The 26,803-nt window shown below is 33.9% G+C and overlaps 1 protein-coding gene and 1 long non-coding RNA gene across 6 annotated transcripts in view; one reads left to right on the plus strand and one right to left on the minus strand.

The window, feature by feature from the left end:
* Nucleotides 1-26,803, plus strand: part of Ralgps2 (Ral GEF with PH domain and SH3 binding motif 2) — a 142,522-nt gene that overhangs the window by 105,975 nt on the left and 9,744 nt on the right. For 4 of the 5 annotated variants that reach the window (XM_004853371.3, XM_021265365.2, XM_004853372.3 and 1 more), the window contains 9 exons: nt 2,589-2,726; nt 4,085-4,175; nt 8,162-8,229; nt 9,850-9,985; nt 10,751-10,902; nt 15,538-15,592; nt 20,394-20,471; nt 22,044-22,149; nt 24,574-24,666. In XM_004853371.3, the coding sequence (XP_004853428.1) occupies nt 2,589-2,726; nt 4,085-4,175; nt 8,162-8,229; nt 9,850-9,985; nt 10,751-10,902; nt 15,538-15,592; nt 20,394-20,471; nt 22,044-22,149; nt 24,574-24,666 (917 nt within the window). The remainder of the gene's footprint in view (nt 1-2,588; nt 2,727-4,084; nt 4,176-8,161; nt 8,230-9,849; nt 9,986-10,750; nt 10,903-15,537; nt 15,593-20,393; nt 20,472-22,043; nt 22,150-24,573; nt 24,667-26,803) is intronic. The other variant, XM_004853373.3, reaches the window with a different exon arrangement.
* On the minus strand, nt 14,997-22,123 carry LOC147823111 (uncharacterized). Its single transcript, XR_015444541.1, has 2 exons — nt 22,015-22,123; nt 14,997-18,986 (listed from the first exon to the last, which is right to left on the minus strand). It is a non-coding gene; the product is annotated as an uncharacterized LOC147823111 (long non-coding RNA).

Raw genomic sequence — 26,803 nt, forward strand, 5'->3', positions numbered from 1 at the left:
GACATTGTCATCATTTGCTTTAACCTTTTACTTTTAATCTGTCTTTTATTAATATTATTAATGTACATGTGCTAATATCCCTAATTCCCTTTCCTTGAAGAACCTTTTAGCTCTCCTTAAGGAGACTGCAGTTCTTAAATTGACTGGTTTTTCACAGATGTTGTTAACAGATATTACATGTGTAAAAGGATAATTTCTTAAAGATGAATTAATGGTTATCACCCAAATATAAAAAGCAGTGTAGGGCTGGGGATTTAGCTCAGTGGTTTCGCCACCTGCTGTGCAAGTGCAAGGACCTGAGTTCAATCCCTGGTACAAAAAAAAAAAAAAAGCAGTGTATGTCCAAAGGTTTTGTTTAAATCACTAAATCTTAGGGGAATCAGGAAGATACAGCCATTTACTTCAAGAGATAATTTAAAGTAATATAAGTAATTAGAAATGCTGAAATGAATTCATAAATAGTTGCTAAATTGGTAAGCATCCATAGGACAAGTAATCAGATACATCCTACTGGACATAATTCATTGGCATTGTTACAGTCAAGAATTTGTATTCCTATCAGTCCCAGGACAGGCACAGTGGTACATACCTATTCAGTAATCCTAGCTACTCAGGAGGCTAAGACAGGAAAATCACAAATTGGAGGTCACCCTGGGCAACTTAGGGAGACACTCTCCAAAAAGAAAAAAGGCAATCGGGCTGGGATGCAAAGCAGCTCAGTGGTTGAACACAATGAATGAATTTTTATTATTACCAGCTTTACAATTTGCAAAATAGTTCACAAGGGCTAAAGGATGCACTGGAGACAGGATACCTAGTACATTTTTATCTTTTTTGCCCATTTCAAGGTCTTTTTGAAGTTCTTCCAGATCCGTGTAAACTTTTTATGTGCATCCAGATATTACAGTAGAAATAAAGGGTAAAATAAATAAGTATATTGTTCTGTGTTTCCCCTGCAAGGTGTTTATTGAAGCTCCCTTTCTTGAAGGGATCAGATTTGAAGAAAGGGTTGCTTGTTTTCTTAAGTAGAGAGAAATTAAGTGTATATATTGGCTGTAAGAAGGGATTCACTAGGAAGGAGGTGAATGTTTGGAAAGAGGCAGTAGCAGTTACATTCAGTATTGCAATTTAGATTTGGAAAAAGGAGAGAGAGATTCTCTTCTGAGATTGAAGGAAGTGAAAAAGTCCAAGGCTGTAGATTCATTGGAAGACATAGGGGAAAATATACTTAAGGTTGGTGGCTTAGAGAATACAATGGTGCCTTGGTTCATAAACTTAATTCTTTCCACAATTCTAGTCATAAACCAAATTGGACAAGAATCAAATCAAATTCAGTAGTTAGGTTCTATGTTGACCTTATGGGGAAATTTGGCACTGAACTGGATATATAAGATAGAAGATTTGAATGGGCAGAGATGTATCTAGAAAACATTCACAGTAGGAGAAAACGGCATATATAATAACATGGGCTTATTTAGAATATTGTGTGTCATTTTGGTTCCATTGACCCTGACAGTTCGTGAAAGTAGAATAAAAAGTAGAAAAGTACACATTTTTTCTCTCCTACTATAATTGTCTTACACATTTTACATGTGAGTGGTAAACTCTCAAGGAAGTATTTTAAAGTGGTGACCTTCCATGTTTGAGAGTAATTCAACCAAATTATTTTGGGAAATGTGTTATTTTTATTGGTAAAAGGAAACATGAAGGGAATGGGAAAATTGAACTATAGTCACATTCAAAACTCCACTTGTTAGTCAGGTGGTGTGGTGCACACCTGTAATCCTAGCACTTGGGAGGCTGAGGCAGGAGAATCTCAGCAAGTTCCAGGCCATCCAGGGCTACATAGTGAGTTCAAGGCCAGGCCAAAAAGAAAAAAAAATCGAGTTGTTGATCTTTAAACCTAAGAAATTTCTACCAGATTGAGACAATTTTCAAAGTACTGCAGTTAGGACTCACTCCAGTAGTAGTTACAATAGTAGCAGTCAATTCAAGATACGGGTATAAGACAAATATTAAGTAACTTGCCTATGTTAGGCACTGGCTTGTCTAGCTATAATTCTTAACCATAATAAAGCTTGAAAAATAGGTAATGAAGGGCTGGGGATTTAGCTCAGTGATTTCACTGCCTGCTGTGCAAGTGCAAGGACCCGAGTTCAATCCCTGGTACCAAAAAAAAAAAAAAAAGAAAGAAAAATAGGTAATGGTAATGGGTGTTAGATGTAAAAACTGAGATTCAAAATTTAAAATGTCCTCTTCATACAATTAGTCAGAAGCAAAGCCAGTTCAGCCTCTTTCCTTTTTAAATGCCTTACATGCCAGAGTTTATAATTGCAGCCTTAAACATATTTAAAAACAGTATCATAAGAAGATATTTACAAGGAATGTATTATGTCTATGTCTGACCCCAGCTTTATGGAACTCTAGGCCCCAAGTTACCATATGTTACTAATACATTAATGATGATATATTCTAAATATGGCAGACATTGGAATGTATATATAAATGAACTTTTTCTCCTCCTTCACTTTGTCATGTTCTTCCAAACTACAAGTAAGAAAACATTCTTTTATCTAACTTTCTTTCAGGTATCTATTTGTCAGATTTAACATACATTGATTCAGCATATCCATCAACTGGCAGCATTCTAGAAAATGAGCAAAGAACAAATTTAATGAATAACATCCTGCGGATAATTTCTGATTTACAGCAGTCCTGTGAATATGGTAAGTTTCTGAGAGATAACATTAAGCCATTATCATGCTATGGTTTCGTTGATTCACTGACACGTATTGATGACCACTTCTCACACAGGGAATATCACTTTCTTATTCCACTATAACATAAAGGAAAATTGTGGTCTTTTACTTCAGCATTTACTATTTAGCATTGTGTTTTGTTTTGATGATACAGGATCTCCTTGTGTTGCCCAGGCTGGCCTTAAACTGTTGCACTTAATGAATCCTCTTCCCTCAGCTTCCTGAGTAATGGGGGTTACAGTTTTACTTCATGATGCCCAGCTTAACATCCTAAGATTTATTTTTTAATAAATTTAAATTTTTCATTTTTATATTTTTTCTGCTGTTTTACAGTAGCTTTGCTTACAAAGCACAAGGATAATAAGTATTTAATATTACCACTTCACAATATTTAGCCTTTTATAAAGTTTTTGAAGTTATTTTCTGTTCATCTCATTTAATCACTATTTTGTAGTTAGTTCTTATATTTTTCAATTAAGAAAGTAGCTGAGAGCATTGTTCTCTAGTAACAGTTGACTTTCTTGAATCAGACATTGAGCGAACCAGTTTTTGTCCAAGATGTAGTTTATGGAATGACATACTTTGAAAAATAATAAGTAAGCCCAAATAATTAGAAAAGTAAGATTTTTTAACTGTTTAGATTGCTTTCATCTTGATAGGGTGTAAAGATAGACTCAGCCATTGAAGCCATTAAGTAGTTCCAAATGTCCATAAACTGACATCACTTTTAGGGTTTGGAAAAAGTGCATTTAAATAAATGATTTCACATAAGTATGTCTTAAAACATTTTGCATATATGCAGCTCTACTTTTTAAAGACCTTCCTGAATGAGGGAGGTGGGTAGGACTATATTGAAAGCTAAATCTCTTATCTGCCCTTTTCTCAATTTTTTAGACACCATCTCAGTAATGCTAACTTAATCTTGTTTGAAATTTGTAATTGGGTAGGGGGACACTTTATAAATGGGAGCCAGGTTCCTTTAAAAGAAAAATAACTGTCCTCATTTCTTACGTTGAGGCTTAACTATAAATCAAAATGAAGTCTCTCTGATTTTTTTTCTATGAAGTCTCTCAAATATTTGGGATTTTATAATTGGAGCTGGTGATTGTTTTTATTATATATACAAGCAGCATGCAGCTAAAACTTTTTAAATTACCTTCAGCTTTACTTTAAATAAAATTTATCTCAGTAATGTTCTCCTACAGTTAATTTCAATTTTGGTGCCATGTGGCCTTAATTTTTCTTTAATTATTTTTCTCAGTTTAACTTTTCAGTTCTCTTTAACGTATACTTTATTGGATAATTATTTATCACCTTTTGCCTAGATATTCCCATGTTGCCTCACGTCCAAAAATATCTGAACTCTGTTCAGTACATAGAAGAACTACAAAAATTTGTGGAAGATGATAATTACAAGTAGGTTGGATCTTCAGAATTGGTTTGTACTTTGTCCTGTCCTCCACTCTTTTATTTAAACATCTGAATGTCTTGTTATTCCTAAAACCTACATTATATATGGGTACCTATTCTAGTGGTGCATTAACAGTGGTAGAGGTACATAACATACTTCTTTTTAATCACTTGGTATTATTGAATCAATCTATAAATGTCATTTGTTCCTGTATTTAAAAGTATTTTATCTTTGTCAAGTTGTAGAGAGCTGAAGTTTGATACTTCAAACTTAAATTTCTTTCTCCATATTCAATTATTGAATCTTTATGGAAGTATTTTTTAATAGAAACATTACTGAAACGGTCTATAAAATAGAAAAATTATTTTTTAGTGATAATTTTTGGACACATCATTCTTCTTTGGATATTGAAAGAACATTGAACTTTCTTGCCTATGTGTTATTGACATAATTTTTCAGCATAGCACCCACATTTACTTTTTTCCCTATATTACAGCAAGTCCTTTATTAAAGATTTAAAATGACTTTGCAAGTAACTGATACTGATACTACTCCCTAGCAACCATAATATTGCTTAGGACAGGAAGATTTTTAACGTCATCCTTTTTCATGTTTTAGTAATACTACTTTTATATCTTTTTTTTTTTTTTTTTTTTTTTTTTTTGGTACTGGAGATCAAACTCAGGACCTTGCACTTGCGAGGCAGGCGGCGGAACCACTGAGCTAAATCCCCAGCCCTCTACTTTATGTTTTAACTGCTGGGTTTTCAAAGTGTGGGAGGATTTAGAGCTAATTTCTCTCCATGCTTCTCATTTTTCTTTTAGCTTCATTTGTTATTAATACATTTTTTGCTTAGCTTTAAAAAATGAAATAGAGATGGTGTCTCACTATTTTACCCAAGCTTTTCCCAAACTCCTGGGCTCAAATGATCCTCCTGCTTCAGCCTTCCTGAGTATCTAGGACCACAGACAAGTCTTCATGTCTGCACACCCAGCTTTTTACTTAGCTTTATTATGCCAATTGTAGTAAAAGACTTATTTTTAGCATTAATGAAAAACATTTTTCTTATCCCCTTTTAATTAATGATTATCAATATTCTTGTTCCATAGATTTTAACAATCTTTTCATACTTCTGTAGAACAGAATTAATTCCACTGAAAGCCTAGAAAATCTGGAAAACAAATAGAAGTTAACTTTTCTTCAAATATTAACTAAATTACACTGCATATATATTAAATGTGTAAAAGTTTATTAATATTTGAAAATACTCTATTACCATCTTCTCCCCCATACTGTAATATTAACACTTTATATTTCAATAATGATTTTTATTTCACCAAGGGCTTTTATATATTAATTCACTTGAACATATCAGTAAGGAAAGTGAATCAGCATTTTAAGGCTGAAGTTGTTTCACAAATTTCTTGCCTGAGCTTGTAAGTTTCTTGAATTTGATGTTCTGTGTCTTTATTTATGAATGTTTTTCCCATCTCCAGTTACTCGCATAACACTTGACCTAACAAATACTTAGGCTTTGAATGGATATCTTAAAACTCAAAACATGAGTCTCCATTAAAAATTTCTTTATCTGACTCATGAAACTTACTAGACTTAAAAGAAGTTAAAGTAGAAATGAAGTCTAAGAATTTTGCATAGATTTTTACTGATTATAGTAAATGTGTAATAGATTATTTATTGAAACTAATTTTTCTTTTGCTGAAAGAATAGACCATTAAATACTTCTAACTGTCCATAAAGTGGCATGAGGTATGTCCTATAAGTCTTTATAGGAAGGCTGATGCCTTTATGTTGATTTTTGTCTTCATGAGTGGCCAGAACCAGAGCAGCCTTTTCATTATTTATTTTTAAAACACTAAGTTTTTGCTATAGGCAAGTTACTGTGTTGGTTCCTGGAATTAGAAAGATAAATAAGATATTGTTCTTGCCCTCCAGAATTTCAGTCTCATTCAAGACAAACATTTATAAAACAATTTATTTCAGAACATGCAAACAGTACTATAGTAGCGGTATGCCTAGAATGGTGTGGAAACATAGGTAAGGGGAAGCTTAACCCAGCTTTAAGTAAGAACAGCAGAGGGAAGAAAAACAGGAACAGCTACAGGAGACACCGTCACTGAGGCTGCATCTTAACAGGTGACTAGAAGTTAGTACCTTACAGTGGGTAAAGACAGGTGTCCTAGAGGTGGAATGAACAGAGGAATGGGGCAGTTTGCTTGGGGAACTTTAAGTCATTTGGTGTTACAGGGCATCATATGAGAGACTGGAGAAGTTACATTGTTTTGCTGAAAATACGGTTTGTGTTAGTCTACTAATTAAATGTTGATGAAAGGTAAAAGATTTTTAAAATTAGACCCATTAAAATTATTAGCTAAAAATTGTTTTATCAGGAAAAATATTTAAATCAAAATGACCATCCAAAGGCCTGTTTTTGGCAACTTCTCCCTTATCAGCCAATATAGATATTACAGGTTACATACATGTCTTTTAATCAAGATAAAAATCTTCCTGTTTTTTAATTTTAATGCTGAACATGACTTTTGCTTAGTGAATCAGCATCACTATTATATGGTCCTTTGATGACATAAGCAACTGGTGCTTGGAGTAGTAGTCATAGCTGTGGTCTTTAAGAAGCTTCTTTTTATACTGCCGTCAGTTATCAGCTGCTGCAGATAGCAGTGTGATTCATGCAGTAAGCACTTTTCTGTTCTTTTCTGTTTGGGTGCTGTTAGAAAATTAGGGTTATTTTATTTACTTCATCTTCTACACACTATACCATAAGCTGCAGAAGGGCGGCAGGGGCACCATATCTACCTTAATCTCTTACATGATAGCCCTGAGCACAGCACCCAACACAAAGCAGATGTTCAGCAAGTATCAGTGAGTGAATAGAGTATGGTCTGTAGCCTAAATAGTGAAAGCAACTACTCTACAAGAAGAAAAGGAACAGAGTTCTGGTTAATCATTCATCTGTTCAACTCATTTCTTTTATGTTGTTACATAGTTAGTACATATCATATTTAATTCCCTCTAACGTTATCAAGGAAATAATTACTTACAAACCTACATTAGATTTATCATTGTGAATGCCACTTGTATTTTGTAATTTCATTAAAAATTCAAGTCAGTAGAATGCTAAATAGTCTTCATTAATTTTCAAATTCATAGTAATAATATGCTTCATGTACCATACCAAAGCATTTTCTACAACTGCTTTAGTATTCTATTTTCCAGAATTCCTTCCACTGATGTGAATTATAACGTCTTTTGCTGTGCAACTCAAAACCGGTTATATAATCCTAAATGAACTAAAGTGACAGGAAACTTTGACTAGGATAGGGATTTACTAGAAATCTCACAACCTTTTTATTTGTATAAATCAGTGATGGCAAACGTTTTAGAGCTTTCATTGATAACAAACAACTCACTGTGGCACACGTACCATAGGCTTACTGCCACGTGTAAGATCTTTCTTTTTATAAGCTGTTAGTTGATTTATTGAATAGTTAGTTTTGAATAAGGTGTTTTGAAATTTTCAGTATTAAAGTCACATAGTTTATCTAGTAAAGATTCTAGGAATAATATTCATATATAATATGTATGTGAATTAATATTCCTGAATTTAAGTGTCTTCACTGACATGTAAAAATACACATCAGTTGTCTTTTAGTTCTTCGGCAAATATCTTTAAATGTGTTAAAGTGTTTGGAACCTTTAAGGTAGTTTGGAAGACTTTTTTTGTGTTTTTGAGTATAATATTTTGGGGAGTTTTTTCCCCCTTGTTAATATTTCCTAGAATTACCGTATGATCAGCTTTGGCTAAGAGAGGTAACTTAACATCGTAAAGATTGTTCTGAAAGAAAAATATCACTCACATTTTATAAAAATGTTTTTATTTTTTGAGAAAATTCATAGCTTTAATATTATTTTGTCAAATCATCATTTCAATGTGTTGTGTCTTTTTAAAATTCAGGCTGTCATTAAAGATAGAACCAGGGACAAGCACACCACGGTCTGCTGCTTCCAGGGAAGACTTAGTAGGTTAGTGCATAGTCTTCTTTCATTTCTAAATAATAAATCAGGTAATCAAATAGGAACGAACATATGTCAAAACAAATAAGTTCTTACCATATCTTATATTGCATGCAAAAGTTTATTTTTGGTATTAAAATATATCAGTCCCTACTACTGTTGGGTAAGAGGAAGGGCATAAGGGGTAGGGAGTAAAAGAGAAGAGTAATGGGTGGTGGACATAATCAGAATATGTTATATGCATGTAGAATACCACATTGAAACTCAGTTATTTTGTAAAATAAAATCCATCAGTCTTTTTGTGATTTTTTTGTTTTTGTTTTTGCCTTTCTGAGGTTGAACCTAGGCCATCACACATGCTAGGAAAGTACTCTACCACTGAGCTACATCCCTAACCTTGGTTTTTTTGTTTTTTAATTAAAAAATTGCTTGTAATTTTGTCAGTAATGTGCACATACATGTTACCTAATCAAGGAAAACAGGTCCAACAGAAAATAATAGATGAGAAATTATTAATATTCTATTCAATTTTAAGATTAAGAATGCAATATCTAGGCAGTGAGAGTTGGTTATACTGGAAATTTCTGTAGTCTAAATGCAAAATTCTGCTAATTTGAATAATTATTCAAGTCAATTTTAGTGATTTAATTTTTTTAAAGTTTACTTAAATACTGAGCCAAGAACTAAACATATAAAAAAATGCTCCCCACTTTATCTGTTGCATTATAATAGAGTATTATATTTATGTCACAAATAATCAGTGATACACACAGTTAAAGAAATTATTCATTTAATAAATAGCTGATTATTACCAAAATAGAACTTCACGCTAAACCTTCTGTTGTATATTCTCAAAATATTTGAAGGCTATCTAATAAGATGTGAAGAAGTGAGGGAACAAGCCATGACAATATGTAGAGGAAGGGCATTCCCAGTAGAGGAAAATATTTCGGTCTAAATCTCTTAAATTTGTTTTTAATTCTTAAAATAATATTTTACAGAACTGTATGTGTTGTGTATGTACCTATGACTTCTAACTTGAGTGCTTGACCCACCCTGCACTGCCTGTTAAAGGAAGCAGAAACCAGGAGTAAAAAAGCAGTGAATAAAAATAAAAGCACTGAACCTAGGACTCAGAAGACTTGGGTATTTAGACTAGGTTTTTGTTTTGTTGTTGTTTTTGTTTGGGGTTTTTTTTATTGCGACAGGGTCTCACTATGTAGTTCAGGCTGGCCTTGAACTCACTATGTAGCCCAGGCTGGCCTTGAACTCCTGGCAATCCTCCTGCCTCAGTCTCCTGAGTGCTAGGATTATAGGCCTATACCACCATGCCCAGCATAGACCAGGGGTGAGATTCTGAGCCAGTTTCTTCTAATTCTGCTTCTGCCTATGTAAATGGAGAATATATTTACACTGCCTCTACTTAGTGCAAGTAAAAAAGATAGAAATTAATGGATTTTTATATGGTTCGGGATTCTGTGCTCTAGGACTTGGAAAATAAGTATTACTTGTCTTCAAGTCAGTTAAAATTTAAACCACATTTTATATTTTTTATCAAGGGGTTAAAAATAAAATTCTTTGAAACCATTTGAAAGTTTCCTTCTCCCTCTATTTTCATTGAATCCTTAGGTCCTGAAGTAGGCGCATCACCACAGAGTGGAAGAAAAAGTATAGCAGCTGAAGGAGCCTTGCTGCCACAGACCCCTCCGTCCCCTCGGAACCTGATTCCACATGGACACAGAAAGTGCCACAGCTTGGGTTATAAGTCAGCATTTTTTATTTGACCTCTCAGTTTTTAGGTTGTTTATAGTTGCATTTATTTTCTATTTACTTTATTAAATAGATAACAGTGTCCTTGCATAATATTTTTAATAATCTTTCTGATTCATTAAAACATCTTGTTTGCTTAAAAGAATTTACTTTTTCCTTGACCAGAATTTGAAAGTCAGCTGTTTTCAACTACTGCCTTTATATTTGAGGAAGATAAATGACAGAGCCACTATAAATAGAATTAGAATAGCAGTATACCATTTTCCTTTTAAATCATAACCTTTACATCAAGGCAGCCCTTAAAATAAGTAATAAATTAAGGTCTAAAAATTTCTGTATTTCTGAGTGTAAACAATAAGGAAAGAGGGCCTGGGATTTAGCTCAGTGTTTCTGCCTCCTGCCGCTCAAGCACAAGAACCTGAGTTCAATCCCCGGTACCAAAAAAAAAAAAAGAAGGAAAGTGATGTCTTGTTTAACTTCATAATTATTCTCTAAAAGTGAATTTGAAAACAAGTTAGAGGCTGGAGATGAAATTAAAGTACATTCTCGTTATACAGGTAAATATGGCCAAGTTTCCTTAAGTATTTTCCCTAAAGTATTAGTTTAAGGCTTTCCTGATAAAATCTGTGTGTTCATTACTATGAAAGTTGAGAAGTGAGTTCAGGATAGCAAATCTTTTATATCCTGAATCTTAGAGTATCTTGTATATCCTGAATTAGTAACAGTAAAAGTTGTGAAAAATATTTCTCTTTGTTTCCAGTTTCATTCATAAAATGAACACAGCCGAGTTTAAGAGTGCAACGTTCCCAAATGCAGGGCCAAGACATCTGTTAGATGATAGCGTCATGGAGCCTCATGCACCATCTCGAGGCCAAGCTGAAAGTTCCACTCTTTCTAGTGGAATATCAATAGGTAAGAAATAGTTTTCTGAGAAGGTTCCAACTTCTGTAAGATAAGAATTTAAAAATAAGCTGGAGCCAGGTGTGATGGCGAATGCCTGTAATCCCAGCACTCGGGAGGCTAAGGCAAGAGGATTGTTTCCCATGGCCAGCCTCGGCTACATAGTGAGTTCAAGGCCAGCCAGCACTACAAAGTGAGACCCTATCTTAAAAAAAAAAAAAACCAAAAAAAAACAACCTAGAAAAACATTCATTTGCCCTACCACAAATAGTGAAAATTTGATTTAAAAAAACAAAGCAACAATTGAATACAGAATGAAAGTAATAATTGATGACACTTTTTAAAGTGCTGATGTTTTTGACTCCAGAAGAGGAGGCATTTTTGAATACTGGTAGGAAAATAACAGACTAATTGAATTGGTTACCTGCATGCAGTGGTTGTAGAAATGAAGAAAACGTTGAAGTCAAATATGATTCTAAATTATGTGGATTAAGGAGCTAATTAGATGGTGATGCTATTGCCAGGGTAGAGAGGACTGGAAGAGCAATCATTTGTGGGTAGTGAGGTGTTTGAATGGTAGCAGAGTTTGAGGGATTAAGAATTCTGCTCTCAACATGTTTAATCCCTATAGAGATGTGAGATTGTTGAGTGTGTGAACCTGGAGCTCATTTGGGGCTGGCGGGTTGTGGTAGTGTCAAGTCTATACATACACATGTGAGACCTAGCATATTTATAATATTACAGGCCAGGAGACTGGTTGAGATCACCTAGGGAAAGAGCATCAATAAATGAGAGAAGAACCCACATTTAAGAGAATATGTTTTTTGATTTTTTTGAGATGGGGTTTCATTATATAATCCAGGCTGGCCTTGAATTCACTATGTATCCCAGGTTGGCCTCATACTTGAGATCCTTCTGCCTCAGCATACTAAGTGCTGGGATTACAGATGTGTGCCACTGTCCCCAACTTTTTTAAAAGAAAGGTAGACTAGGCTAAGTATGTAGCTTAGTGGTAGAGCATTTGCCTAATATGCACGAGGCCCTGGGTTTGATCCCCACCACCACAAACAAATAAAAGAAAGAAAAACTATCAAAGGGAACCATGAAAAAGAGAAGAAAAATTAGTGTGTAGTATCATAAAAGCTTAAGTGTCTCAAAGATGAAGGAAGTCATGAATATATCATTATCAAATACAAAAAAGAAAACTAAGATATGTTAGCTTCCTAGCAACATGACAAACACCTGAGATAAATCAACTTAGAAAAAGTTCATTTTAACTTAGTTTTAAAGGTAAAGTTCATTTTAGCTTAGTTTTAAAGGTTTCAGTCTATGATTAGTTGGCCTGTGGCAGGGTAGCAATCAGGACAGAAGGACATGGCAGAGCAGAACCATTCACCTCATGGCCAGAAAGGGAAAGAGACAAAGAGGAAGAGCTGGGGTCCCATGGGTCCCTGCCTGGGGCGGCACCTTCACCTCCACCCCTTGACCCTCTAGGCCCAACATCCTACAGGTTTCATTGCCTCCCCATAATGCCTACTGCGGTCCAAGTCTGAAACAAACCTTTGAGGGACATTCCAAGCCCAAACTATAGTAGATGAAAATGCTGAATTGTCCAGGAAATTTGGCAAGATAGAGTCATTGGTAACCTTGAAAAGAACTGCTTCATAGAATGATGGAGGCAATGCCCTGGTCAGAGTGGATTTGAGTATGAAAGGTAAGGAAACTACTATGAAGGCAACCAGAAAATTGGGACCATATTGGGAAAGGAAAGTGAGATTAACAGAGGAGTTTATTTTTACATTCTAAGTTTTTTTTTTCATTTTCTGAATCATCTAGATAAGCATTATTTCTTTTTTTTTTTTTTCAGGTACTGGGGATCGAACTCAGGACCTTGCACTTGCGAGGCAGGCACGGTGCTACTGAGCTAAATCCCCAGCCCTATTTCTTTTTATAATTAGATAATATATCTATACTGTGTTGTTTTTATTTTTTAAATACAAAAAGAAAATGTCTTCATCTCTAAATAAATAGATTGTTCAAGGGCTAACCCTATTGTGAATATGATCATTTTAGTATCGATGAAAAGCCAATAGAAAGAGCTGTTAAATGAGGTTCATTTTCCTGTACATACTGACTTCCCTAACCCTTAAGATCTACAAACCCTAAAACAAAATTGCTTCAGAACTCTCCAGCACCATTCAGCAGTTTATTCTAATGTTCCCTTTTTTTTATAAGTGCTACTAAATAAGTTACATAAATTTTAAGTAGATCCATTTGTCAACTGAAATACCTCTTTATTAATGTTCTAAGTTGCCTGTATATAAATATCAGCCTCAGTCTAAAAAATAATTTGTGGAATAATTTTACAAGAAAGATAATAACTTTTTCTAGTTAAAAACTTGTTACTTATGCAATGTCATGCCACTTTAAAACAAAATAATTTTTAAAGTTACAGCTCTTGGGTACATAATATTTAACTTTCCTTATGAGTTTTATGGTGATAATTATTCTCTAGTTTATATGTAGCTTTTGCTTTACATAGATTTTCTTTTTGTTTGTTGGTTGGTTGGTTGGTTTTGGTACCGGGGATCAAACTTGGGACCTTGCACTTGTGAGGCAGGCACTGGAACCACTGAGCTAAATCCCCGGCCCTAGATTTTCTTTTACCACAAGAAAATTACACAGAGAGCCACGGCTTAGAAGCCATTGTGTTTTTGAGCAGATTTTTGGCTTTGTTTGTATTTTTTTAATTACTTTTAGGCTGTTAAGTAGGTGAATAGTTAAAGATTTCTGCATCTTTGTACATTAAAGACATTACACATAGGCATCTTCCTTCCAGATTTTTGTTTCAGTTTTAACATCATGAAGAGGGAGTAATACCATATGATGATAGCTCTTAATAAACACACAAAAAAAGATTGTTTTTCCCTAGCCATAAACCTTACATGAAATATTAATCTGTACTATGAAAGCTTTGAGGAAGTACTATATAAAAATTCACCAGTGCTGGGTGGCCTCAAACATTTTCTAATGTGGGATATGTGTCCTAGATAAACTACTCTCGCCTCACTAAGAAACTGGCTCATCTGAGATTGATGCCTATGGAAAACCTTGTATTTTCTACAGATAAATCATACTAATTATGCTTAAATTTTCAGTCTTTACCACATAATGCTTCAAATCAAAAGATAATCTACAAAGGCCCACATGGTGGCACATGTCTGTAATTCCTGTTATTTGGGCAGAGACAAGAAGATTCCAAGTTCAAGGCCAGCTTGGGCAATTTAGCAAGGCCCTGTCACAAAATTTTTTGAGAAATGTCTGGGGATACAGGTCAGAGTTCCCTGGGTTTAATTCTCAGTATCTCTAACCATCATCATCGTCATCCTCATCATCATCATCATCATCATCTACAAGACCCTTACCACCATTGGTTTATCTCTGGTTCCTCATCTGAACCATGAAATACAGAAATGTGTTTAAGGACTGTTACCTCAATTCATCCAGGGATGTACATAACTAATGCCATGCAAAATACATTAAAAAGATATTAATCATATAATTGGTCCCTTACCACTTTAGAGTTTGATTCTCTCTTGGAACCTCAGTGATAAAAGTCTGATGGATAGTTCAACATGACATATTCGTCATCTCAATTTTGAGAGCCAAAATTATCTTTAAAATAACTTTCATATTGACCTAAACTATTGTCAACTCTTCAGATTCATTCCCCTCAGAATTTTTCCCCTAGCTAATTTTAAAGTTTCTATTTGAAGACAATTTAAGCTAGTACTCTGGCTAAAGAGAAAGTGGTGACATTGTTACAATATTAATATGTATTTTTTAATTTAAAGCTTTTTTCTTCAGTCTTGTTTCTAAAGGCAAAAAAAATTAATTTCATTAAGCTTTTTATCCTCAGAATAGTATGAGTTTCAGTACAAAGGAAAGTACATATGCCCTGATATCATAGGATTTCATAATTATATTGATAATAAATTATGACAAACTTTATGAGAAAAATTTGTGCTCTATACATTCTCTTATGATAGAATTGTTTAGCAGTTAATTTTAGCTGTAAATAGTCATGCAGAAATGTCTTACTCTGCTTTGTTGTTTTAGTCTTATTTATTGTATTTCAGTATATTGTAAAACACTTGAAAACACACCAGCAATGATATTAGAATAAAAAATTAATATATGGGGCTGGGGATTTAGCTCAATGGTGCTGCCACCTGGCTCACAAGCACGAGGTCCGTAGTTCTATCCCCAGTACCAAAAAAAAAATAATACATGGATGTTTGCCCACAATATAATTGTCATTTTATGAGCACAGTTAAAGAAATATTTTCATTTTTTAAATGTTTAAAATTTGTATTAGTGCATGTGTACAGTACATAATGATGACATTCATCATGAGGAGTTGGTCCATGTACATAACGCGTCTTAGTTCTTTTTACTGCCCTGCTTCTCCCACCTCCCTCCTTTTCTATCTCCCCTTCCCATTTACAAAAGATCTATTTCCCTGTTTCCTATTTGCTGCCTTTTATTTTACTCTTTAAATTACCTATACTTTAGATTTTTTTAAATATAAAATCCAAACGGGAAAAATAATTCTGGTGTTTAAATAGAGTTAACTTTTGATTTTAGGTAGCAGTGAAGGTTCTGAACTAAGTGAGGAGACCTCATGGCCTGCTTTTGAAAGGTAAGAGAAATTGACCATTTGAATTGCTTTGAATGTATTTTGTCTAAAAGGATATAATAGAGCCAGGGATTTAGCTCAGTGGTGCCACCGCCTGCCTCACAAGCACAAGGTCCTGAGTTTGACTCCTGGTACCAAAAAGAAAAATAAAGGATAAAATAATATGAATTTGAAGAGGTATCCCCCCCCCCATCTCTAAGGGACCATGTAAGTTTCCCTCTGGTAGAAAAATTAAGATGCTCATATTTCAGTTTGGAATTGTAAGTAATACAAATGATAACCTCTTGATAGCCTTATAGATACGTGTATTTATGTTGGTATCTTTACACATGTATTTGAATTTCAAGTACATTTAACATTGCAACTCAAAAGTTTTTAATAATTTTAATAGTAGTACATTTTAATAAAATTTTGTTGCTAGCAAATAATGCTGTGTTGATATTCAATACAAGGTCTGAGAATGTGGCCAAACAACTCAAATAGTTTTTATTAAATGCTCATTAGGATTTTTTCCTTCCCCCCCACTTTCTGTTTTTTAAGTGCATGTTTGTAGTACAGAGAATGCTTTTTGTGGTGGTAAATTGGTACATGTATATAATATCTTGATCATTTTTTATCCCTTTATTTGGCCCCCTTCCCACTTTCCTCTTCTCGCCCTTTCCCAGTCCCCTACCCCATCTCCAAGAGTGTACCTTCTAGTTTCCTGTTGTCTCTCCTTTGTTTTATTTATTTATTTATATTTCAGGTTTCTCATATAAGAGGAAACATGTAATATTTAACTTTATGAGCCTGGTTTATTTCACTTAGCATGATGGTCTCAAGTTCCATCCATTTTCCTAAGATGCATGATTTCACTGTTCTTTATGGCTGAAGGGTTTCAATTGTGTATATCTGTCACTCTTTTTTTTAACCACTTAATAGTTTATCACAACCGTCGCTCGGGCAGGTATCATTTCAGCCATTTGATTCTTGTATTGAATAAATGTGATAAAATTGTCATTTTTGTATTTCCTGTTATCACAAGAATTTGGTCATCCGGTATTAAATAATTGGACTGGAAAGTGCTTAATCCATTCATCTGTTGACAGGCATCTAGTCTGTTTCTAGAGCTTAGCTATTGAGAATTGTGCCAGTATGAACATGGATATGCGTGTATCACTATATGTCTTTAATTCTTTTGGAAATATACCCAGGAGAGGTATAACTGGGTCAACTAATATTCCTACTTTTAATTTTTTTAAGAATCTCCACACCTATCTTCCAAAATAAATTCCATATTTTTATAATACTAAGTTATACTCCTACAAACAGTATAGGAGAGTTCACTTTTCCACATCCTCACCAACATTCTTTATTTTTTATGATAATCATTCTGACTTGTAAGATCTTGATGTTTTGATTTGTGTTTCCCTAATGGTTGAAAATTTTGCACGTTTTTTTCATGTACTCATGGTCATTTGTACTTCTTTTGAGAAATGTTTCTTCAGTTTCACTTTTTTGATTAGGTCATTTGTTTGCGGGGAGGTTAATTTTTTTGAGTTTTCTATGTAGTCTAGATATTAATCCTCTATTAGAGTAGCTAGCAAAAATTTTCTCGCATTCTGCAGGTTGTATTTTTTATGTTGACCTGTACAGAAGCTTTTTAATTTGCTATATACATTTGTTGATTTTTGGTATTATTTCATATGTTACTCAGTTCTATTCAAGAAGTCTTTGCTAGTGCCTATGGTTTTCAACGTTTCCTCTACATTATCTTCTTCTAACAGTTTCAAAGTTTGTTTTTACATCTAGATCTTTGCTGTATTTTTATTTGATTTTAGTACAGCATGAGAGGTAGTGACCTATTTTCTGCAAGAGGATATCAAATTTCCCAGCACCTTTTGTAAAAGAGGATGTCTAGGGCCAGGGACTTAGCTTGGTGGTTCCATCGCCCGCCTCAAAAGTGCAAGGTGTCTGGAGTTTGATCCCCGGTACCAAAAAAAAAAAGAGGATGTCTTTTTTCCATTGTATCTTTTTGTCTCCTTTGTCAAAAAACCACATAGCTATAGATGATTGGGGTTGTTTCTGTGTTTTCAGTTCATTCCATTGGTCTATATGTTTGTTTTTGTGGCAGTACCATGTTGGTTTTGTTACTGTAACATTATAGTATAACTTGAAATCCAACATTGTGATCTTTCTAGCTTTGCTCTTTTTGCTTAGGATTGCATTGGCTCTTCTGAGTCTTTTTTGGTTCCACATGAACTTTAGGATTGTTTTTTCTGGTTCTGGCAAGAATGTTGTTTGTATTTCCAAAGAGATTGGATTAAACTTATAGATTACTTTTGGTAATATTGCTGTGTTCACTATATTAGTTCTTCCAATAGAAGAACAAGGAATGTCTTCAATGTTTTTCTTCAGAGTTCTGTAATTTTCATTATAGAGATTTTTCACCTCTTTGGTCAGATTGATTCCTGGGTTTGTTTGGGTTTGTTGTTGTTGTTGTTGTTGTTGTTTTTAGCTATTGTGAATGGAATTATTTCCTGATTTCTTTCTCAGTGGATTCATTATTGATGTATAGGAACACTATTGGTTTTGTGTGTTGATTTTGTAACCTCTCCGTTAGTATTCCCATGTTAACCTCTGATCACTTCATTACCACCACTCTTAGAATCAAGACATTTGATTCTTGACCAAAGTAATTGTTCCATTTTGTACATAAATTACCAATCAATAACAGCATTATTTAGATTAAATGTTAATGTCATTTGAAAATTGGAGTTGAATATATTTAGTCTTTTTCTTTTTTTTTCGTCCTGTACTGAGGCTGGAACCCAGGGTTTCCTTCATGCTAAGCAGGCTCTCCACCACTTAGCTGCAATTCTCAGCCCTTTTATTTTTAGTTTTGAGACAGTATCTCACTATGTTGCTCAGGCTAACCTCAAGTTTTTGATCCTCCTGCCTCTGCCTCATGAGTTGCTGGAATTACAGGTGTACCACCACACCCAGCCCTGTTAAGTCACTTTTCAATAGAAAACAATTTGTGGGCTGGGGATTTAGCTCAGTGGTTCCACCGCCTGCTGCACAAGCACAAGGACCCGAGTTCGATCCCCAGTACCAAAAAAAAAGAAAACAATTTGTAATTACATTATATTTTAATTAATTTTAAGCTGGTTAATTGGAAAATTAGTTATTTGCTTGTTTTTGGTACCAGGGATCGAACTCAGTACCTTGCATTTGCATGGTACCACTGAGCTAAATCCCCAAAGCCCTATATTTTAAAGTATAGTACTTTTTGGTCCTTTGTACTCTATTAGTGTTCCCAAGCCTTGTTCTCTTCATTTGTAGGATTCTTTAAAATTTATTTGTACATACTGCTTTTCTTCTAATCTTTATTTTCATTCTCTTAATTTCAGTTTTCCTGAAATGGAGAAAACACAAAAGTTGGCTTTTGCATGCTCTCTGAACTTGTGCAAATTACTTTTCTATCTAGAAAGAGTATACTACCATCAGCTATTGATTATAGAGTGTATTATAATTTTTAGATAAAAATTACTGATTAGCAAAATTGTTTTTTCCATTGCTTGAGTAACCCAAAGTGGTGTTGTATTAACTGTTATCATCCCAGCAGGTTTCCTATCAAGACAGTATTTATTGGTATTACCATCACATCTCAAAACAGTATTTTTTCTTTTATGATAAATATTTTGCTTTGCAGACATTTGCAGCTAAGGGGAAATAGTTTACTTGTGCCAGGTTTAAATCAGTGGCCTTTTTTTGTTTTGTTTTGTTTTTATTTTTAAAGACAGTGTCTTCCTACATAGCTCAGGCTGGCCTTGAACTCACTATGTAGTCCAGGCTAGCCCCAAACTTCCATTGATCCTTCTGCCTCAGCCTCCCAAGTGCTGGGATTACTTGTGTCTCCCACCCATGCCTGACAAATCAGTGGCTCTTAAAACATTTGAGATGGTTAAATGAGTGCTGTGTCCAGCAAGAGTCAGACATGAAATAATAACAAGTGAATGTAGAATAGGATTTAAAATACTGTACTGTCTGTGAATCATAAACTTGAAGATAGTACTCTGAATTTTAACACACCATCTTCTGTTCCTAGAGAGACCTGGAGACATCAAATATATTGTTGCTTAATTGCTATAGTAATGCTTTTTAAGTATCATTTATCAACATTGCTACTTTTGCTTTTCTCTGGCTGTGAAGCATCAGTGTTTCTCTGTGTGTTTATTTCCTCTAAGTATGATATGCCATTTTGTGTAAATATCACCTCATACCATATTTATCATTTATTGACTTCATTAGTTGATGTAGAAATAAAATAGTGCCCATATTTATTATGCAGTTTATCTCCTTTATTTTCTTTGATTTACTATAAAGAGGTTTTCCTCGTTAGTTTTAAATTTACAAGCCACATTGCTTTTAGGTGTCTTCATAGGGACATATAATAAAGATGAATTATTTGTATAAATCCAGGCATCAAATTTAAACTCAAATGCAGGAAGTAGAATACAAATAAGAATTTCTGAAGCATTTTTCAGGTTTTTATATTAGTTAGCTACAAAATACTTCTTTAGTTCTTCTGGTGGATGAATGAAAATAAATATATATATAAGCATATACTATGCATTAAACACCTATAAATATCTTTGAAAATATACTATGTGCTTTAAAAAGAACAATCACATACTATCCTTTTGTGAGATTTAGAAAGCAGTGTTACACAAAGATTCTTTTAATAGTGTTCTAGGTATTGGCTATAATTGTGTGAATAAAAGTGTATGTAATATATACGATCTATAATGGAATCCAACAGGAACAGATTATACCATTCTCTCGGCTCGGTGACAAGAGTGGCACGAAATGGCTGTCGAAGCCACATGAAGGCCAGCAGGTACAATTCCCCTGTATCCAGGGGTCATAAAACTTCCCTCTGGTGTTGGTGATTGGCTTACATTACATGGGTGTGGTCTGACATTATTTCTGTTCTTTCTCAGCTAATTGGTTTTAAAACTAAACGAATTGCCCGTGAAAAATTCCCTTCTAAGATGTAATATAGAGATAAATTGAAACTATTCTTTTTGATTGCAGCACTAATTGCTTAAACCTTTTATCTTTCTGTCATTTTTAAAAAATTCTTCCAAGTTGGTAGCCTTTTAACTGCACATAAGTCTAACACTGCTAATTATTGTATGAGCAATATAAATTCCTGCTTCTTAATCTTAAACTACAATCAGAGCATTTTGCTAATAAGTTTGTATTTGTCCTTTTTAAGAATTTTTTTCTGATAAGCCACAGATCTTGAGTCTAAACAAGTCTATTTGATTAAATAATATTTGTATATTTCAACACATATTTAGTCCTTTATCCAATTAAAGTCTTTTTCTGAAGTATATTAACTGTGGGACCAACTAAGGATAATACATTGATTGGAAATATGAGGTTTAGTGATAATGGATAAACAACCAATTCAAATACAGAAAAATAGCCAACTTTATGTCTATTTGATGGTGTCTAATCTCCTTACGTATACCTCCCTAAGTATAAATAGCTCTACCATGAAATTTCTACTGGTTTCTAGATTAAGTCACTTTGAAGACACCTAAATAACGAAAAAGGAATAAACTGGAAAACTTTTCTTTGCTGTTGTAGGAATGCTGCATCTCATAATGACATCACCAAAGAATGCCATTTTTATTAATGTGTATGTTTTATTTGGTCCATGTAGAACTCATTCTTGTTTTGAAATATAGGATATAGTATATCAAATCTGGGGAAAGATATTAAAGTGTTTGGTTATATTGTGATGATTTTTTAAAATATATACAGTAAGTTATTCCTTTCTTGGAGAGCTGTAAGGCCATAATCAAACACTTAAGTCATGCCTGCATTAAAAGTCATTAAAATTTATTGCAAAAAGCCAGTTTTTAAAAATATGTTATTGCATTATTTTTCACTTATTTTAGAATTAAGTTAAGCATGAGTTTTCTCTTTTTGCTTCTGTGAGCTATTTTCATTTTCAGTTTTATATACTTAAAAAAATACTTTTAATAAATAGAATCCTCATCTTTCCTACCAGGACTTAAAATTTCTAGTGGGGAAAATAAAGTTGCAACAGTGATGCAGTGCGGCATGTTAAGAAGGAAAAAATTAAATTTTTGTGTTAATTTTTTTGTGAATTCCTGCATTCTTTCTAAATTATACTTGTTCAAATATGGAAGAGTGTGTTTTTTAACCATCTGCTGACTTTATTAACTTCCTAATTAACTTTTGTGACAGCTTATAAATTTTAGGTCAATAAACTTATACAATTATTAGTATCTTCTTGGCTGTGAATAAAATAGCAAAAATTTTAAATTAAGAATAATTACATTTTATTTAAGTATTATTAAGTATTAAGTATTTATTTAATCATTACAATAGACAAAAGCTCTTACTTGTCCTTTTCTGCATTCCGCTGTTATAGTTCTGCAGAGTCAGAAGATTTGGCAGTACATTTATATCCAGGAGCAGTTACTATTCAAGGTGTTCTCAGGAGGAAAACTTTGTTAAAAGAAGGCAAAAAGCCAACAGTAAGATTTCATTATTTTTAAACACTCATCTAAAAAATATGCAAATGTACTAAACCCTAAAATGTACTAAACAATTAAAAAGAATCAGATGTATAATGGACTTGAAAGAATTTAAAATATCTATTTTCCTCTTCATGTTCTTTAGTTTTATATCTGCTAGGTAGATGTCAACTGAATCATATGTTGAGATTGCTTAAATCAGGATACCCCTATACTGTACATCTCTTTATCCTCTAAAATAATTCTTATGCAAAATTGTTTGTAAAGTATATGGCTAAGTATTATAGTAATATATTTAGGAAGAACAGAGACCAACAGCCTGAAAGCTGGAATTCAACTCAATTTGTTTCCAGTTTATTTAAATTTCTTTAATGCAGTTTTGTTTTCCTGTTAAAAAAAAAAAAGACTCCATTATTAAATGTTCTCCAAACAACAACTCTATGGCGGGGGCTGGAGGGTAGTAGAGCAGAAAAATATAAAACCTTTGATGTGTAACTGCACTTAAAGTTTTTGAAAATATGAGGACTTCTTAAAATATAAAGATGATTTTCATCTAAGTAATCTTATGCTGCTTACAATAAACCAAAGGCTCATACAGTGATGAAGCCACACTGGGCCATCCTGTGAACTCAGAGTACTATATCTATTGCATTGCTATACCTGTTGTGTGGCTGATAATAAAAGTAGAGCAATGAATAAGACAAGACTAAGTGCCTGCCTCTTGGAGATTACTTTCCAGTGAACAAAAATACAGAGTAAGCCCTTGTAACAGGGTCATAAGATACAGAATGATGGTGTGACAGCAAAGCATTTGAGCTGAGATCTGTGAAGAAAGTGAGTTAGCCTTACAAAGATCTAGAGTACAAGAGACGAGAGGACGTGTGGTTGAAGCATTGAAAGTAGAGGAGGTGAAGTCAAAGAATGTAGTGCTGATGATATATTACTTGTTCTGTATAAGAGAAACAGTAGACATGAAGATAACTTCCAGATTTGGAGACTGAGCTAGGTGGTTGTTGGTAACATTTTTTGAAATGGGTAGATAGGTAAGTTTTGGCTAAGTTCAGTTTGACACACTTATTTAACATTCAAATGGGGCTGTTTGGCTCTTCAAAAAGTATAGTTCCTGAGTTCAGTAGACAGGTGTGGCCAGAGGTAGTGATTTGAGCATATTAGCATACAAAGAGTGAAGTGTGGAACTGAATGTGACAGATTATCTATAAAGATGTCACTGGGGAAGGAAAAAAAGCTGAAGATAGACCTCTGTAATATCAAAAGTCTGCTATAGGGGCCAGGGATTTAGCTCAGTGGTCTCACCGCCTGCTGCGCAAGCACAAGGACCCAAGCTCAATCCCCAGTACCAAAAAAAAAAAAGTCTGCTATAAGAAGAGGGTAAAAGAAAACTAAGTGACATCCTAGAACCCTAGCAGTTAAAGTACTTAGGAAGGTGTTTTCAGCTGTGTCAGACAAAAATTTGACTGTGACAAGGATTGATTCTCTGGTGAGATGTCAGTGGTCAGTGACCTAGACACCAGCTGTTTCAGCCTGAAAGTCAAATTAGTAAGTTTACTAGAAAATGGACAAAATAAAAGTAGAGGCAGGAATTAGAGACAAACTTGCAAGAAGCAAGTGAACAGAAATTGGATTGGGGGGCTTGGGGAGTGTTCAGGCAAGGGAGAAATTTTAAAGATGGGAGTATTACTAAGGTTCATTTGTCTAATGATGGGAGAGGAAAATAAATTGAGATGCAGTGGAGAAAGGAGTTTATAACAAAAGCAAATTAAGAAAGTGTAAGAGAAGAATCTAGATAGAATCAGGATTTGACTAATCTAGGAGGGAGAAGAAAGGCGTGTATATCTGCAAACAGGCAGTTAGCTGGAATTGGTGCTGGGAAAATGAGGTTGTTCTCTCCAGAATTCATCTTTCTCCAGATGGTATGATATGAAAGGAAAACACATCAATTTGAGATTGGTGATCATAGTTTTATCAATAGGAATAATTTTGTGATTTACCCAGCAAGTCAGCTACTATGTTATGCTACCAAGTGATCAGATAGTTAGATTTGACTAAGGGTTAGAATTTTATCAGGAAAGAGGGCCCTTGGGATTAACATACTTGGAAGAGAATGAACACAGTGCTAGACCAGTGCCAGATCTGAAGGAAAGGGAGAGGGGCAAAGGAGGTGATGGCAGTGCTAGAGAATATTAAAAGTGATGAATTCTTGGTAAGGTCAAGAATTACCCGAATGAGAGTAGTAGAGTGTATTAGTTGGAAGTGATAGAGATATTTGAGATAGATTTCAGAAATGCTACGGCTTGACTCTGAGATTAAGACTTTGATGACTGAAGTGAAGAATGACACTAAGAAGGTAAAGAAACTGAGAAACTACTGACATTTTAACAGTATGTTCACATTTATGTTTTCCAGGTGGCATCTTGGACAAAATATTGGGCAGCCTTGTGTGGAACACAACTTTTTTACTATGCTGCCAAGTCTCTGAAGGCTACAGAACGCAAACATGTAAGTGTCCTTCTAATTCTTAGCATTGTTTCACAGCCTCTTTATGGTTGTAGAGAAAATAGTCCTAATATAATTTTGGCTCCTAGCTCTTGATCTAAAATACTGCAATGGAACTATTTTTATTTAGTAAGACAATTCCAAAGAAGATCTTGGAATAACATCTACATTTTGAAGTTCTTTTTGAATACCATTTTTCCATTGCAAATTTCAAAACTGCTTATTACAAATACCAGTCTTGGCATCAAAGTTTCCTCAGTGCTGAGTTTCTGGTTCAAAAACCTTGTAGACTTGGTTCCCAATATATAAAATGTGAACATTTGAGACCAACATCTGAAGTTATCTTTATCTCAGTCTCTGATGTGGTAACCTTCTCAGTAATGACAAAGAATCAGTGATTACATACTACTTCAAAAGCCTCTTGATAACTTTTCCTACAAATCTCATTTGCATGTTATGTTATTTTGTCTTTCTCTGCTGGTCATAAAGTCTTTAAAAGGAAGAACAGTTTCCCATGTTACATTAATAAAATCCCTTTAAGAATTTTATTTCTAAGTCACGTAACAGGGGAAGGAAAGTAAATGGTTTACCTTACTGAGACAAGATAAATCACTGAAGAAGAGTTTAGTTCTTTTTTTCTACTTTCAGATTTCACAGATGACACTGCATAAGTCAGAGAAGCTGTATTTTATTCTCACAGTAGCTCTTTAATCAAACAAAGGTGTAGAAGGCATTTTTGGTTTAAATGAATGTAGGAAATGCCATACAATCCCGTTGCTTTCTTTTTTTTTTTTTTTGGTACTGGGGATCAAACTCAGGACCTTGCACTTGCAAGGCAGCCAGCGGAACCACTGAGCTAAACCCCCACCCCCAGTTTGTTTTCTTTATCAACTACTACCTTCTTTATCAACTACTACTGCTTCTCATCACTTTCCTAAATTTCATGTTAATTGTTGCCTTCCTTTTCATTAAAATGTTATCATCTTTTTTTTAATTAATACATTATGGGTGTTTATTTGGGGTTCTTCTTGTGCTGGGGATTGAAACGAGGACCTTGGGCATACAAAGCCCCATGCTCTACCACTGAGTTTATGCCCCAAGCCCCTGGTGTTATATTCTTAATAGTGCCTTTTTTTGCTCATTACTGTAATTGTTTAGCTAGCTCCTTCAACAGAGATAAAGGAATGAGTGATCATTCTGTCTGTGAATGTTTTTGTATCCTGTCTAGTTTGCATAATCAAGTATGGTTTAAAAGTGAAAGCATATTCATTATAAAAAATAATAATATCCTCGAAGATAATACTAATTGGTTTTACTAGAACAGTTGCCTCTACTGCTGTACTCACAAGGGATGGGGATAATAGAGTTAAATATAACAAGTAGTTTTTTACATAGCCACCTTGAGAAACTTGTTGGGAAGATTTCACTTAGTTTAACTATTAGAAGAAGTAGTTTTTCAAAATAAAGTATTTGGGCTTTTCTTAGCTTTAATTAGAAGCCAAATTAGAGGCATAACTGAATTTGTCATGTAATGCATATGTTAATCAGCATTATTTTCTGTTTGGCATTGCTACTTATACATACTAATGCATACTAATATATTATTATAGTTTACAGTTAATTATAAAGGTTTCTGATAAATATGCATGTGAAATAATTTAGAAATTATAGTAGGTTGTGAGAAAATAAAATTGACTACCAAGGAAATGGACGTATTCTTATCTTTTCTAGTTTAATCTCTTCACAACAGGATAGAAGGCATATAGACAGGTCACTACCTATATTCTATATTAATTTGGGGATTTGAAACAATGTGACATATAGCTGAAAGCAGTAAAAACATTTTTAAAAATTTTTTCAAAGTTCAAATACAAGCAAATTGGAAGAAAACATTTCCCATAAATAACAGATAAAGGATTAATATCACTAATTTTAGATACAGTACCACATCTTTTATGTTCTTGCCAAAATATTTAACCTCTTATCATGAGAAAACATGATATTCCTAGTGGTGAACATGATTTGAGACAACCTGTCTTCTTAAAAAGACCAAAATGTGCCAGACAGAAAAGTGAGGGACTGTTACAGATTAAAAGGTACTTGACAACTAAAATATGTTTATGATAGGGCTCTTTTGTTT

Source organism: Heterocephalus glaber, unplaced genomic scaffold (genome assembly GCF_053883595.1).
Source record: "Heterocephalus glaber isolate CG9 unplaced genomic scaffold, H.glaber_assembly_v1.0 deba00001600, whole genome shotgun sequence".
NCBI classification, from domain to species: Eukaryota; Metazoa; Chordata; class Mammalia; order Rodentia; family Bathyergidae; genus Heterocephalus; species Heterocephalus glaber.